The 16,270-nt window shown below is 36.5% G+C and overlaps 1 protein-coding gene across 1 annotated transcript in view; it reads left to right on the top strand.

Annotated features, from left to right (window-relative positions):
- The window catches only part of LOC150081016 (uncharacterized), a 179,549-nt gene that overhangs the window by 80,720 nt on the left and 82,559 nt on the right, over positions 1-16,270 (top strand). Inside the window, exon 3 of the mRNA XM_090380890.1 lies at positions 11,199-11,404. Coding sequence (XP_090237016.1) covers positions 11,199-11,404 — 206 coding nt within the window. The remainder of the gene's footprint in view (positions 1-11,198; positions 11,405-16,270) is intronic.

Here is a 16,270-nt window from a genome sequence, read left to right as displayed (position 1 = left end):
GTGACAAATCCCTCTCATCCAATTATCATCCCATTGCAATTACTTCTACTCTTTCTAAAGTAATGGAGAAATCAATTAAATGCCAACTCTTAAACTATCTAGAAACCTTCCGTCTGATCAACAATTGCCAGTATGGATTCCGTCAATGTCGATCCACTGGTGATATTCTGGCTTATGTTACCCATCTATAGACAAAATCAATGGAAAAGTTCGGTGAAACATAAGCAGTTGCTCTTGACATCTCAAAGGCTTTTGATCGTTTTTGGCATAAAGGTCTTCTAAACAAGCTTCCATCTTATGGTTTGCCGACTGTTTTTTGCAATTGGTTATCCAGTTTTCTCTCTGACTGCTCACTGAGAGTGATAGTAGATGACTCTCTGTCTTCTAATTTCTCCGCTAATGCCGGTGTCCCCCAAAGTTCAGTTGTTTCCACCACTCTTTTCGTCTTGTATATTAATGACCTTCTTCCATTGACCAGAAATGCTATTCATATCCACTTTCCAGTTTGAGAAACCTCGCCCTGCTCATTCAGCTTTAACTTCTCGAATATACACTATCAATTCCTTAAATGCCAATTTCCAGAATTTTCCAGTGGGGCAAAGACAACTTAGTTGATTTCAATCCTTCTAAAACTCAGTCTTGTCTTATATCTCGCAAAAAGATTCTTCTGCTCCTATACTTATCTTTGGTGACGTTCCGATTTTTAGACAAGATGATATATCTCTTTTGTGGATTACCATTTCTTCTAATCTATCTTGGCACAAGCACATTACAAATATTGCTTCCTCTGCATCTAAGAAACTTGGTTTTGTCTTTTGCTCTCGACATTACTTTTCTTCCAAACAGCTGTTCACTCTGTACAAATTGCAAATCCACCCTACTGTGGAATATTGTTCCCACATCTGGGGCGGTGCCTCAAAAACCTCTCTTGGGCTTCTAGATCCCATTCAGAAGAGGCAGTTAGGTTAATTAATGACTCATCTCTCTCTCTCTCTCTCTCTCTCTCTCTCTCTCTCTCTCTCTCTAACAAAGGCCTCGTAGCCGAGGTGGTAAGGAGCGAGAGTGCAGTAGCACACGCTCTTTGAATTGACCGTGGTTCAAGCCCCTGACTGACCGTATTTAGCAATCTGCCAACCCGCACTGGACCACCTTGGCAGATTATGGTACCTTTCCCTTATAATAAATTGAATTGTTGAGGAGGCTTCCATCCTGCAGTGGATTAATAATGGCTGCATTTTACCTTTTACCTCTCTCTAACAGATTCTCTCCTCTCTGTCTCATAGATATACTGTTTCTTCTGCATGCCTTTTCTACAGATACTTCCATGGACACTGTTCTTCTGAATTGGCTTATATAATTCCCTGCTCTCTCTCTTTCAAAACAGTCCGAATTCATGCTGCCTCCAGCCAACATCCATTTACTGTCCAACTGCAAACTCACAACCAACTTTTCATCTTCCTCGTTTATTCATTCAACTGCCGTTTTCTGGAACAACCTTCCTTCATATGTATTTCCTGAAAATTACAGTCTACAGATGTTCGCGTCTAATGTCAACAAATATCTTCTTTCGTCTTTTCAACCTCCAACCTATGCACGGTACTAAGTACTATAGGTTCAAATACCTCTCGTGTTTGGGGTTTTCATTAAAAAAAAAAAAAGAAAGAAATACAATTATCAATATTACAATTACAAATTGGCAATTCTGGTTCTAAAGTATTAAGTATTGATTGCCATTATAATAGAAAACTGGAAATCTAAGGTAAATTACAAAGAGATTAAATTCTCACCTGCTGACAGACTCCTGCTGATGCTTCCAGAAACCTGATGTGCACACGTGCAAGAGGCTGCCAGCAGTTAATTTATAGGAGAGGGATTAACTCCAACAGCCAATAGGATTGTGCCAATTTTTATCCTGGATCTGGGGTGCTTAGAAGCCTGGGGTGACCTTTTCTCCCATACTCTTGACATCATGGTAAGATATCCAAAACGCCACCTTAATGTATAGTGATCCAAATATAATCCAAAACGTTACCTTAATGCCTAATAAACTATATTGTTAATTTTCATGTGATATAAGAGTGGTTTTAATATAATAATAATAAAGTAAATTAAATTATATCATAACAGAGAAAAATAGATTTCTTGTAAAAATTTAAACTGTAAAATCTTGTAATCAGTTCATACGTCATAAGATAGGTGCGAAAGTTTAAAATTCAACTAAATATCGTATAGGTATGTCCCATAATATGTTGGCCTAAATGCCGTGTAATGAAACAGAGAATGTCTAGCAAAGAAATACTTCTCATATATTTCAAACTACAAAATCCAATCAAATCTTATCTAAGCTTACTATTTAATGCAAAATAACACTATCCAACACGATTTTTACCTCCAAGAACTTAAATGCTGTTTTTAACCAATTTTTATGTGTAGATTTCGAAAATTACCATGACAGTTTCACATCATGTCATAGTTATTAAATATAGAGGGAGCTACATTTTACCAAAGTATGCCAATTTCACATAATCTAGCCAGTAATGTATGACATACTGATTTATTTTAATATATATAAGCTAATTCTCTTAATTTTAGCAGTTGATTCTTGCCTCAGTTTTCTTGTGATAAACATAATCAGACTTCTACCTATGGTTCTTAGGTTCAAATTTGATACAATTTACAATTTGAAGAAAGCAAGCAGAATTTTTGGTGAGGATTTTTGTAGGCTATGCCAATGTTTTCCAAGATTTAACTGATCACGACATGTTCTCAGGGTTGTAACTCTATCCTACAAACATAAACAGTCCCTCGAGAGTAGAAAGGTGTGGCTCGCAACCCTTGCAGTAGCAGTAAAATAATTTCTGCTTCTACTTACCGATTCGCAAATATTTTTCCTTTCCATGTTTTCACATGAGAACTAGTAAGTTGCCTTGTCTGTGTACCGTGTAGTGAAAAAATCGAATGTGTTGTTTTTATATTGTAGTGTTCAAAACTGAATTTACGTTTTCAGAAATTCATTTACTGCTGCAATGAATAAGCACACACATGGGAAGTTTATCAATCATCCAGACAATTTTTGTTATGTTTGTGGACCTTTTACCCTAAAGACTCAAAGGGAAAATATATATGACATTATAAAACTTTCGTATTCATTTTATTTTGGATGTAAAATTGGTGATCAAGATGAACCTTGAGTGCCTCACAATTGTTGTGAGGCAACAAACCTTATGAAGTAGCTACATGGCAAACTCAAAGCGTTACCTTTTGCAGTCCCTATGGTTTGATGAGAACAATGTAACCACACTAATGATTGCTATTTCTGTGTGACATATATTCAGTATCTGGTATAACTAAAAAAAAGCAAAAATGCTATAATATATCCAAATATACCTTCTGAAATTTGGCCCGTTTCACACAGTGACGATTTGCCAGTATCAGTGTTCCCCAAAACTTAGGATAACAATAGTGGGGAAGATAATAGTGATCAAGTTCAAGTTGAGGATTTCCTGGAAGCCTCCACTTCACAAGATATCGACTATCAGCCAGTAAATTCAGGTAGTGGGGTACATTTAATTAAACAAGATGAGTTGAATGATTTGGTTCGAGACTTAAATTTTCCAAAAGAACAAGCTGAACTGTTAAGTTCTAGGTTACAGCAAAGATTTCAGTGTTCGAAAAAGACACGAAAAGTTTTTGAAATATTTTGCTATGGAGGACAGTATGTGTTTTTGCAAAGACATTATTGAACTTCTGAAAGAACTAGATGTCATATAAGTCAGATGAATGGCGTTTATTCATAGTGGCCTCAAAATTAAGTTTTAAAAGCAGTTTTGCTTCATAATGACAACGAATTTCCAACAGTTCCTGTGTTTCATTCAGTTGGACTTAAAGTCATGAAAGAATTTCTAAGGTTCTACATGTTATAAAATACCAGGATTATGGTTATAACATATGCAGTGATCAAGGTAATTGGTTTGCAGGAGGGTTTTACAAAATGTTGTTTTTTGTGTTTTGGGACAGCCATGTGTCAGAACATTATATTGTGCAACATTGGCACAAGTGGGATGAGTTCATGCCAGGACAATGTAATGTAAAATATATTCTTTAGGGCAATTAAACAAGGTTCTTCTTTCACCCCTGCACATCAAACTTGGATTGATGAAAAATTTCATGATGGGACTAGATAAAGAAGGTAACAGATTTGCATACTTGAGAAGTGTCTTTCCTAATTTAACATATGCCAAACTTAAGGAAGGAATTTTTGTAGGATCCCCAAATCAGGAAACTCCTGAAAGACAATATGTTTGAAACCCAGTTAAAGGAGGTTGAATTGGCAGCTTCGTGATCATTTAAGGCGGTAGTACTGTACATGGTTTTTTGGGTAATAGGAAAGAAGAAAACTATGAAATGTTGGTTTATAATTTACTCGATTGCTACAAAAACATGGGCTGTCGAATGTCGTTGAAAATTCATTTTCTCTATTCCTATCTTGAATTTTTCCTGGAAAATCCGGGAGATGTGAGTGACGAACAATGGGAGCAGTTTTATCAAGATATTTCCATGGTACCAAGGTCATTGGAATCCTGTAATGATAGAGGATTACTGCTGGTTCCTTGTGAGGTAGAATAAGCAGGAATACAAGAGAAAATCCCTTAGTAGCAAACAATTTTATGGACAATTACAGGTATGCTGATTATATATTATTGAAATATAACTTATTTCACTATGATTTTATAATATTTTTTCTGAAGTTAAATGAGTTTTTTACACTTGTATTACAAACTTGAATTATACGTACATATATCCCTTTATTTTAACATGAATCGTTGGTATCTTTCAATGTAGATGTGATAGAGACTTTTTATGGTGATTTTCAGAGAATCTGCACATTTATTTCCTCCAGAATCAGATATTTTCATTGTGGAGGTGTGACAGAAATTATTTTTTGTTGGTTAGTGTAATGAATGCCCATGGTCATACTATATGAGTGAGTTCAGGTCAATCCTCAAACACACTAATAAAATGTGACCATGTGCTTCAATTATCTTGTGACCTACTAGAAAACTTAATTTCATGCCTGCATTTTAGTAGTTTTCAGTACGTGAGAAGTTATTACTGGATATTATTTTCTTTAGAATACCAGAACAGCAAAACATTTGTTTATAACAGGTGGTGCTCTCAATCCCTAACAAATAGGCGTGCCCTTCACACATATGCATTAGTTAGTACAAGACAAATTCTCTTCAGGTTAGGTGCAATTATATACACATCCAAGTGTATATAATTTGCACAGGTTTTCCAAAGGTTGTGAAATTGTCCAAATGTTTGCTTAGTTCTGCCTTGAATCTATTTAAGCTAACAATTCTACAACGATATATGAAAGTTAGTTCTAGCAATCAACCACCCGTTGGCTAAAGCCAAACTTCCGCACATCTGTCCTACAACTGTCTTTCCTCAATTTGAATTTATGTCCTCTCAGGCGATTATTCTGAGCAAGAGGAAAAATCCCATCAGCATTGAGCAAGCTCAAACCATTCAAGGCTTTATACACCTCAGTCAGATCACCTCGGAGGTGCTTAGTCTCCAGACACTGTAATTTGCAAAACTTAAGCCTTTCTTCGTAAGAGCAACCCTTTGTTCCATTCACTAATCTTGTTACCCTTCTCTGTACTCATTCCAGCAGCTATACATCCTTCTTAAAATGAGGTCTCCAGACCTGTATACAGTACTCAAGGTGTCACCATTGCCCTATACAAGGAGATAATCACCTCCTTATCCCTGCTAGAACAATTCCTGTATATTATTGACAAGACACCATGAGCTACTCTTGCAGACTGTCAACACTGCTCAGAAAACATCATATCTGCCTGCACAATTATCCCCAGGTCCTTTTCATTCCCTACCACTGTCAGTGTAGTCCTATACAGTTGATACATTTCTCTGGGGTTACTGCTTCCCATATGCAGTACTTTACATTTGTCAATGTTAAACTTCAGTTGCCACCTCCAGCCCATCTGCTCAACTTTTCTAGATCCTGTTGCAGCAGTGTACTGTCATTAGTGTCATTAACAACCATGCCGACCTTCGTATCGTCTGCAAACGTGAACATTAAGCCTGATATACCATCATCAATATCATTAATGAATACAGAAAACAACAATGGACCCAACACTGAACTCTGGGGGACTCCACTAATAACAATAGTCCACAAAGAGCAGAGTCCATTAATTACCACTCTGTCTTCTCCCACCCAACTATCCCTTTATCCATAGCAGCTATTTGCCTCCAATTCCACACTGCTCCAATTTGTGCAGCAGTCTTCCATGTGCAACAGTATCAAAAGCCTTTCTGAGATCCAAATATATGATATCAAAATTATTCTTTTCATCCAGTTCCTTTGTGACCACATCATAGTATCCAATCAAATTGGTCAGACAAGACTTCCCCTTAACAAACCCATGCTGTGTCCGAGCTATAACTGAAGTCTTGTGCAGATTATATTGCAGTGCTTTTTAACTAGTGTCTCCATTAATTTCCCTGGAACAGAAGTTAAACTAACAGGTCTGTAATTACTTGTGTCACCCTTTGATCCTCTTTTGTGAATTGGGATCATTGCACATATCCAGTCCATGTGTACCTTCCCTGAGTCCAAGGAAGCTCTCATAATTATGGCTAAGGGTTTGCTTACTTCTTTTTCTGCCTCCTTTAATATAACTGGATAGATCCCATTCACTCCAGGTTCCTTTCTTATGTTTATCTTCAACAATTTCTCCTCCACTCTGCTCTCAGTTATTATAAAATCATCTAGCTCACTTCCAGAGTTCAATTGAACTCTGGCATTCCCTTCACTGAATAATTCCTCGTGTGTGAATGTAGATGCAAAATACTCATTTAGTTTGTTAGCTACCTGAGCAGGATCATCAACAGTTGAACCATCGATGTATACTGGACCAATCTGATTTATCCCCTTCCTTCTAGAGTTTATATATGTAAAGAACTCTTTGCTGTTTTCTTTGCATCCTTTTCCAAAGATTTCTCGTAATCTGCCTTTGCCTGCCTAACTTCCTTTGTGACTTGGTTACAGACCAGCTTAAATCTATCATAGGCTTTCGTGTCACCTTTTAATTTATATGTATCCCATGCATTTATCTTCTTTGCCACATGTCTCATTAGTTTGTGTGACATCCAGTTAGACCTAAATATTGCACAATATTTCTTAGTTGATATGAAAACCCTAGTAGCTTCCAAGATTATTTTTTTTGAATGCTTCTCATTTTGAATTGCTGTTGGTAACATCATCAGTTGGTCCCACCTTATAGAATTTAAATACTCTCTCACTGTAGCCACCTTTATGAAAACAAAAACCCTTCCCTTTACTCATGATGGTAGTTACCTCTTTGAGTAAATCCCACTTCAGCACACTGTGATCACTGCCACCTAGTGGTTCCTTTATTTGCAGATTGTTAAGGCATGAAGGAGCACTACTGATAATTAGGTCAAGCGGATTTCTCCCTCTAGTTGCCTCCCGAACATGCTGCTGTAGAAAGCAGTCATCCAATAAATCCACAAAAGCCTTGCTAGTGTGTGAGTGACCAACTCACAAATTCCAGTCAATATCTGGAAAATTAAAATCCCCCATTATAAAATACTCTGATTTACTGGGCCACTCTAAATATATTTCCCTGTACAGTTCCTTATTATACTCATCAGAGTCATTAGGCCTATAACACACTCCTACTCTCAATTTTGCTTTCCCAGTGCTTATGTCACACCAAACTGACTCGACACTGCAATGTCCAGCTGTGTCGACTAGCTGTACTTCCTTGGATTTTGTGTTTCTTAACTAATAGCATAACCCCCTCCTCCCTTCCTATCCTGTCTATCCTTCCTGTACATTGTACTCCCCAAATTCTAGTTCTGTGTTCCTTATATCTGTGTGACACCACCACGTGTCTGACATCCCAACAATATCTGCCTTTGATGTTTTGACATTTGCCTATCTGCCTATGATGTTTTGCTTTTGATGTTGGAAGCGTAGAGGCAATTCTTGTTAACTTATTGTTCGAGAAAATAGTAGTAGTAGTAGTGGCATGAGATGCAAGAAAGCAAGCTTATGTCGCTTAACCAAAAAAAAAAAAAAACATTTCTCACATCCATTCCTTTTAAAAGTTTGTCCAGTTCTTCCTTGAATTTATTTAAGTTCTCAACTTCCACGACAGATGAAAGTCAGTTCCAGCAATCAACTACCTGCTGGCTAAAGCAAATTTCCACACATCTGTTCTACAACAGTTTTTTCTCAATTTTAATTTATGCCCCCCTCAGGTTTGTGATATTAGCAAGAAGAAGTATCCCATCAGAATTGAGTCTCTTCAACTCATTGAAGGCCTTAATTACACCACAATCAGATCACCTTGCAGTTGCCTAGTCTCCAGCCGCTGCAATTTGCAGAACTTAAAAGCCTTTCTTGGTAAGAGGGCCCCTTAATTTCCCTCACCAGTCTTGTAGTCCTCCTCTGTACTCGATCAAACTCTATATCTTTCTTAAAATAAGACCTCGAGACGTGTATACAGTACTCAGGACATGGCCTGACCATTGCCTTATACAAAGGGTTAATCACCTCCTTTTCTCTACTAGCAAAGTTCCTGTATATTATTGACAAGACCCCGTGATCTGCTCTGGCAGTTTGTCTGTACTGCTCAGAGAACTTCTTATCTGACTTCACGATTACTCCCAGGTCTTTTTCATTTTCTACCACCTTAAGTGTAGTACCACACAGTTGTACATATTTCTGTGGTTATTACACATGTGCAGTACTTTGCATTTGTCAATGTTAAACTTCATTTGCTACTTCTCAGCCCATCTGCCCAACTTTTATAGATCCTGTTGCAGTAGCGTACTGTTATTAGTGTCATTAACAACCCTGCCTATATCTGCACATTTGGATATTAATCCTGATATACCTTCATCAATATCATTGATAAATATACAAAACAACAGTGGGCCCAACAACGCACCTTGGGGAAACTTACTAATAACATTAGTCCACGAAGAGTAGTATCCATTGACTACCACTGTCTGTCTTCTCCCACCCAGCCACCCTTTTATTCATTGTAGCAACTTGCCCTTAATACCATACTGCTACAATTTGTACAGTAGTCTTCCATGCGCAACAGTATCAAAAGCTTTCATGAAATCCAAGTGTATGATATCAAAATTATTTTTTGCATTCAGTTGCTTTGCAACCACATCATGGTAACCCATCATATTTGTCAGTCCAGCCTTTCTCTTAATAAACCCATGCAGTGTCTGAATTATTACTGTGGTCTTGTCTAGATGATCCTGCAATGTTTCTTTAACCATTGACTTCATTATTTTCCCTGTTAAACTAACAGGTCTGTAATTACTTATGTCACCCTTTGATCTCTCTTTGTGAATTTTGGATACATCTGCACATCTTCAGACCGTGGGGACCCTTCTGAATCCAAGGATGCTCTCATAAGGTTAAGAGTTTGCTTACTTCCTTTGCCACCTCCTTTGTTTTAATATAACTGGATAGATCCCATCAACCCCGCGGGCCTTTCTTATGTTTATCTTCAACAATTTCTCCTCCACTTTGCTCTCAGTTATCATGAAATCATTTAGCTCACTGCCAGAGTTTAATACACCTCTGGCATTCCTCTCCCTGAATAACTGCTAATGTGTAAATGTTGATGCAAAATACTCATTCAGTTTGTTAGCTATCTGAGCAGGATCATCACCAGTTGAATCATCAATATGAAGTGGACCAATATGATTCATCCCCTTCTTTCTAGAGTTTACATAAGTAAAGAACTCTTTTCTGTTTTTCTTAGCATCCTTTGCTAAAGATGACTTTATGATGATTTTATGACTTGATTATGTCTACCATAGACTTCTGTGTTGCCTGATAATTTTTTATACATCCCATACATTTTCCTTCTCTGCCACGAGTCTCATTAGTTCATCTGACCTCCATTTAGCCCTAAACTGAACAGCATTTCTTAATCAGTATGAAAAGCCTAGTAGCTTCCCCTATTAATTCCTTGAATGCTTTCCATTTATTACTTGCTGTTGGTAACATCATTAGTTGGTCCCACTGCATAGAATTTAAAAACTGTCTGAACATGCATAGCTTTCAACTGGAAAAATCATGGTAAATGTCTTTTGTGGTTTTTGAGAATGGTTGCTTATTTTCAATTATTTACCAGCTCATGGAACAGTTGATTGTCAACATTAGAGCAACTTTCTTCTGAATGATTTGTATACAGAAGTTTGTAAGAAAAGCTCTCTAAACTGTATAAGAGCATCATTTTGCTACAAAACAAAGCATGTCTGTGTACAATTTTGCTCTAATAACATCAAAAACCAATGTTATCAATATAGCTCCTACAGTGCCTTGATAATCAAGCCACTGTAGGAGAAAAAACACTGTAGACAAATTACTTACTCCAGTGTGGTGTCCTGAATGGCTACACAGTCAGCCTACTTCTTTTTCTATGCTGCTGGCCTCATTGCCTTGCCACGGCGATGGGAAAAGTGTGTAAATGTGGAGGAACAGTATCTTGAAAAGGAATAATGTGTTTGGTAATTCTCATATACAGTATATGGGTTTTTGTAAAAAATAAAATTAAAATAAAACAAAAAATAATAGTAAAAGTCAAGGTGAACCTTGGATATGATTGGTACAACAAGTAGCTTTATTGGAACCACCTTCATAGTAACAGAGATATTCTTTGCATTGTACAGGTTTGTCTTCTAAGATTTACATGATTGTTTTGAACCTGTTATCCTATTTAAAGTCCTTGTTAATCATTAAATTAGTACTCAAGTGCAAGTCAGAGCAATTCAATCAAATGCTTAAATAGTAAGCCACCTGACTTCTCATCCAAACTTAAGCATTGCTTGAGATAGAAACTAATCATATATCAATAGTCTTATAATCAAATTATGATTTTAAATAAGATGAACTTTTATAAAAACAGGCACGTTTCAAATGAGCCACAGCTAGTTAAATGAACACTGATTAAAAACAAGTCCATGGCATTTGATTTTCTAAAGAAAGGAATTAAGTTCATTATATTATGAATACAATTTCATATTTTGCAAAATTAACATTTATTATTATTATTATTATTATTATAGAGATTTTATTCTAAAAGTTTAAGTTTATAAATCAATTTCAGGAAAGGAGAGATGGCAGTCTTATCAGAAATCCGCAATTTTGTCATGAGGTATAACATCAAGCAGACAATGATTGCAGAAATGACAAAAATGAGTCAAGCATATGTAAGTAGGTTTTTCAGAGGAGATATCCAGGATATGTCAGAAAGAACTAAGAATGCCTTCTACATGTGGTACTTAACGTGTAAAAATAATCCATGGAAACTAAGTAAGTAAAAATTTTTCAATTTATGTGCTCAAAAAAAAAAATTTTTTTTTTTTTTTTAATATACAGTAAAATCTCAGTGATTTGGATGAATAGTGGGAAGGGATAGTTGAAATTAATGAGAAGTCTGAATTGTGAAATGTAGTGCAGTCTCAAATTACACAAAAGTTAGGTTACTGATATCTACTAGTAAGTGCATATTTGAGTAAGTTGGTTGTTGTTGTTGTTTTGGTTTTTAGGAGCATTAGCAACTAAGTCCATATTGCTCTGGGATATGCGGTGGTCATTCCCTGACCTTTCTGCATCCTCCATATTTGGTGGTGACGGGCTCGAGTCCCGGTCTAATCAAGAAGCGTGTGCTACGCACTGCTGCTCCTTCCCACCTGGCTACGGAGGTGCCGAGAGTAAGTTGGTGTTCCTCCTAGAGCAAGGTTACACAACCTTTTCCTACTCACAACCCCTAAATTTAGATGATAGTGATGAGTGACCCCCATCTGTTTGTCTAGGGAACAATATGAAAAATATGTCAATTATAGGTTTTCAATAGTATCTGTTATACAAGTAGTTCTCGACTTTACGAGTTAATTCGTTCCTAGCGTGCACTCATAAAGCGAAAACTCATGAAGCGGGAATTTATTTCCCATAGACATAAGGTTAAAAATAAATAGGGGTTAGTTACGTTCTCTAACTAATTAGTTAGCTAATTAATTTATGTTTAAACAATGATTGATTTATCGAAAGAAATGCAAATGTAGCCTGTAAAATCAAGCAAATTATAATAATAGAGAAATTATTTACAACTTACGAATGTTAAAGAATGTTTATTCTTCATTATTGGCTTGGCACAAGGAGTCATCTTCTTCAGAAATGCTTCAAGAGGCGTTTATTTCCAAGATAATCTTCTCTTTTAATTATAAATTTCACGATTGAATGCATAAGCATTTTTTAACAGCACACACAAATCGCAATTAACACAATTCGCATGGAGTAACAAGTTTATGAAGCTTAAAGGGAAAAAAAAAAAAAAAAGGAATGAAGAGAAGATTCTAAAAATTTATTTATGTTTTTTATGCGATTGAAGATTTCAGTAAAGGGGAAACACATTTCACCATAATAACGCAAAAACCACACAATTCCAGCCATCGTAATTTTTGCAAATGCAAGAAGATCAAGTTTACTACATGTTTATAATTGCTTGCAGTAACAGAAAAGCCCAATAAACCGGAAAGTGCAAATTTTTTTTATTGTTTTATGGTTATGACCTCCAGAAATGTGATTAAGAAAAATATCAAGGAGGCGTTTAAAATTGATTCTTATAATGAAACATGATAATAATGAAAGTGTAGTGCATTTTAATGATTTCAATTGGTAACTAATACAATTTACAAACCATGCTCACAACCTTTTATATGGCCTTAAGCTCATGCTCATGACCTTAAAAATGACATTTTAAAGAGATAAATAGCTTAGTTATACAGCAGAAATTTCAGCTTCCAAGATCTTGAAACGAATTACCAAAGAACAATGTGTTATTGGGTTAACATTACAATATTTTAACGATATGATGTTGTCTCTGGAATTGATTAATATCATAAAGCAGGGTACACTGTTACTCACGTGGTTTGGAATGTGGTATTTATGAATGTTTAACATTCATTTTTTGCAATTAATGTTCATATTTTCGATTTTTTGATACTTGATACTTGGGGGAGAAAAACTCGTAAAGCGAGAACTGCCTGTATTTATACATTGAAGATATGTATTTATAAAGAATAGAAAAAAATAGAAAAACTCTTTATCTTACTTCGCTCTCTACAGATTTAACCAAGAATGTCACGTCCATGAAACAGACTAGCAAGTTTCAGTAACAAGTACAATCATAGGCAGAGGATAAGATGAAAAGGCTTATCTCAGTTATTCAACTACATTTTTTTTATTATATCATATAGTGTAGCATTGTAGGACTACAGTGGGGTCACGAGGGAATGTGGCCAATTAAGGAATTTTGAAAAGAAATGACAGACAATATTTTTATCATTTGGCATAACATTGTAGTTTCTACAATATATAATGCTTTTATAGACTTATAAAAATTACACAAGATGGTGGGACTGTTGGTAACCCTTGGTAAATCCCTGTGTGAAGGTCCTAAAATACTGCACATAGTACACTGGGGTGACCACCCAGGTGTAAACAGCGTTTGGCATCTTCATCGTACAGAGGAATGCCGCCCCTCCGTGTTATCAGGCAATACTAGGTGGTAGGTGACTTGTCAAATGGAGCAGTACCACCACTTTGCTTACTGGTGGCTTAGATGTGGTGAAACCCATGTTTAGTCTCCAGAGCAGAGCTCTGGAACTCCCCATCTCTTCCATCATGCACTATGATTAAAGTATTTTGAGGTATGATGGGCATCATGGCAAGATCCAATCTTCCATACATTTCAAGGGCACAGCTCTAAAATAATGTTTGCAGGATGGCTGCTAGTAGTCTACCAGGCTGAACCTCTGGATCAGCTAGTGTATAATTTCTCTCCTGCTATTTTGCCAGATGGTGACTGGAGGAAGTCGAAGTAGTGTGTGTGTGTGTGTATATGGGGAGCAATGTCAAAGTCATGTTATGTCAAGGAGCTGAGTATATTGTGCTGTGTGTGCATCATATCTAAAAATTTCATTACTGAATATATGAATAGCCAAACTAATTGAACTAATTAGTTTGGCTATTCATATATTTGAACTAACAACTAATTGAACAAACTTATCTGTAAAATGATCTAAATCTCCTAAATGCTTCCTCATTCATTTTACAAATATACTGGTCTCAGTTCCAATCTCATTTGATATCCATTTTCACTTACAGGCTGCCAAGCTCTCTTACTTTTCTAACAGAATCCTAATTATCAGTGTTGATTCAACCACTGTTAATCTTAACTGTCCTAATTATTTACTGTACCATTCCTTTCACTTCAGAGGTAGTACTTGTTCATAAGTCCACTCCGATATTCCCTGTCAGAGACTTGGTAATATAGAATCTCCTCTCTTTGGTCTTCTCTGACTTAAAATCTCTCTATCACATTCTGTCAAATTCATCTGTTGCCTCTATCGAAATTCCACTGACCACTAGGTACCGTTTGACTTTGTTTCTTTGAAGCTCTTCTTTCTCCATTCCAACTTTCCTAACAGTGAGGTAATTTTCGTTGGAAGCTTCTACCCACATGGACCTAGCTGGTCAAGATGCTGAGGCTTTTGCAATTTCTAGAATCTCACACAGATCATTCATTTACCTACCAGAATACCAAACAAATCTGAATGTACAGCCAACACTCCTGATCTTTTTTTCACTGACAACCCTTCCAAGTACATGTCAAGACAAGTGGTTCTCTAGGCACTTCAGTTCACAACTTGGTGTATAGTCTCTTTGCTAGCCTTTCTCTTGTAGTCATTCTCATCCTTGTGTTGTTTGGCATTACAAGAATGAAAAATGGGATGATCTGAGAGATTTTTATTATTTTCATTGGTTGGATTACTGTTTTAAATCTTCTGATGCCAATGCCTGCTCAAATTGTGTCAGTAAAATTATTCTTGCAGATGAAATCCTTTATCCCACACTTCACCTTAAAATCAAATGCTTTATCTAAAATTGATTTTTCCCAACAAATACTTTTCATTTTCGTGTTCTTTATTCATGTGCTGAGTGAACTACAAATTGGTGGAAATTTATTGCTATTTTGAAGCACTTCAGTCTTCTTGATGAGCTGTCGGTTTTCTCATTATCAGTCAAATGGGAAATCTATTGTGCATGAAAGATAGGTGGAATAGGACCAGGGTATGTCTGCCAGGGGCAAAAGTAGAAGACATTATAGAGCAGATATCATCTTTTAAGGGCATGAAAGGTGGTATTGTACACGTTGGCACTAATGATATTAAGAGTAGGAAACCTGAAGACTTACTAACAGGTACAAGGAAATGTTGGAAAAAAATTGTGAGTTAGGATTGAATTTCAAAGTGTCTGCAATTGTGTTCAGACACAATAGGAAGAATATGTATGTTGAGAGCCTTATCAATCAATTCAACTTTCAAGAGGATGTACAAGGTTCATGGGTAGAATTTTTCTTAGCATGGTCTGTGCTTATTAACAGGAGAGACTGCTTTTACAGGAATGGGATACTCTTGAATAGAAGGGGTGCAAGAATGTTTGCTGATTCTATGGAGGCAGTGATAAGTGGGTCAGAAAACTGCTAGCTTGCTGGGGGAGGTACACAGACTAATAGCTTAACTATTAGGCAGGGATGAAAGTGATTCTTGTATTCCTACTATTGGTACATGCAACAGCCTGAAAAGCAAATGTCTGGGACTTCAGTCCCTGCTGTGTGTGTGCACCATATGCAAATAAATACATGGGCTGTGTTAGAGTAACTAAGAGTAAGAACATGCACATGTATACTTGAATGTACACTAATGCTAGGAGCTTTGTGAATAAATCTGATGAATCCTGAAGTAGTGATTAGGTCATCAAATGCAGACATTGTAGGCATAGTAGAAACATGGTGTTATTCATACATAAGTGATGCTGAATTTCAATATGGGGAGTATAATGTGTAGTGGAAGGACAGGCGGGGCAGTAGAGATGGAGGTTATGCTCCATCTAAGGCAGTGCATCCACTTGACATGGGTGATGAGTGCAGTGTTGAACCAGTTTGGTATGGCATAAACACTGTGCAATAGTAGTGTGTTATAGGCCACAGCTATACAGAGAAATAGTGGGCCATCAAATCAAAATGTCTCATAATGGGGGATTTTAACTTTCCAGATGTGGGTTGGCCACACACACTAGCAAGACTTTTGTGGATTTATTGTTTGACTGTTTTCT

Source organism: Mastigoproctus giganteus, chromosome 9 (assembly GCF_048544385.1).
Source record: "Mastigoproctus giganteus isolate SK-2022 chromosome 9, ASM4854438v1, whole genome shotgun sequence".
NCBI classification, from domain to species: domain Eukaryota; kingdom Metazoa; phylum Arthropoda; class Arachnida; order Uropygi; family Thelyphonidae; genus Mastigoproctus; species Mastigoproctus giganteus.
This window is presented reverse-complemented; position numbering and strand designations above follow the sequence as displayed.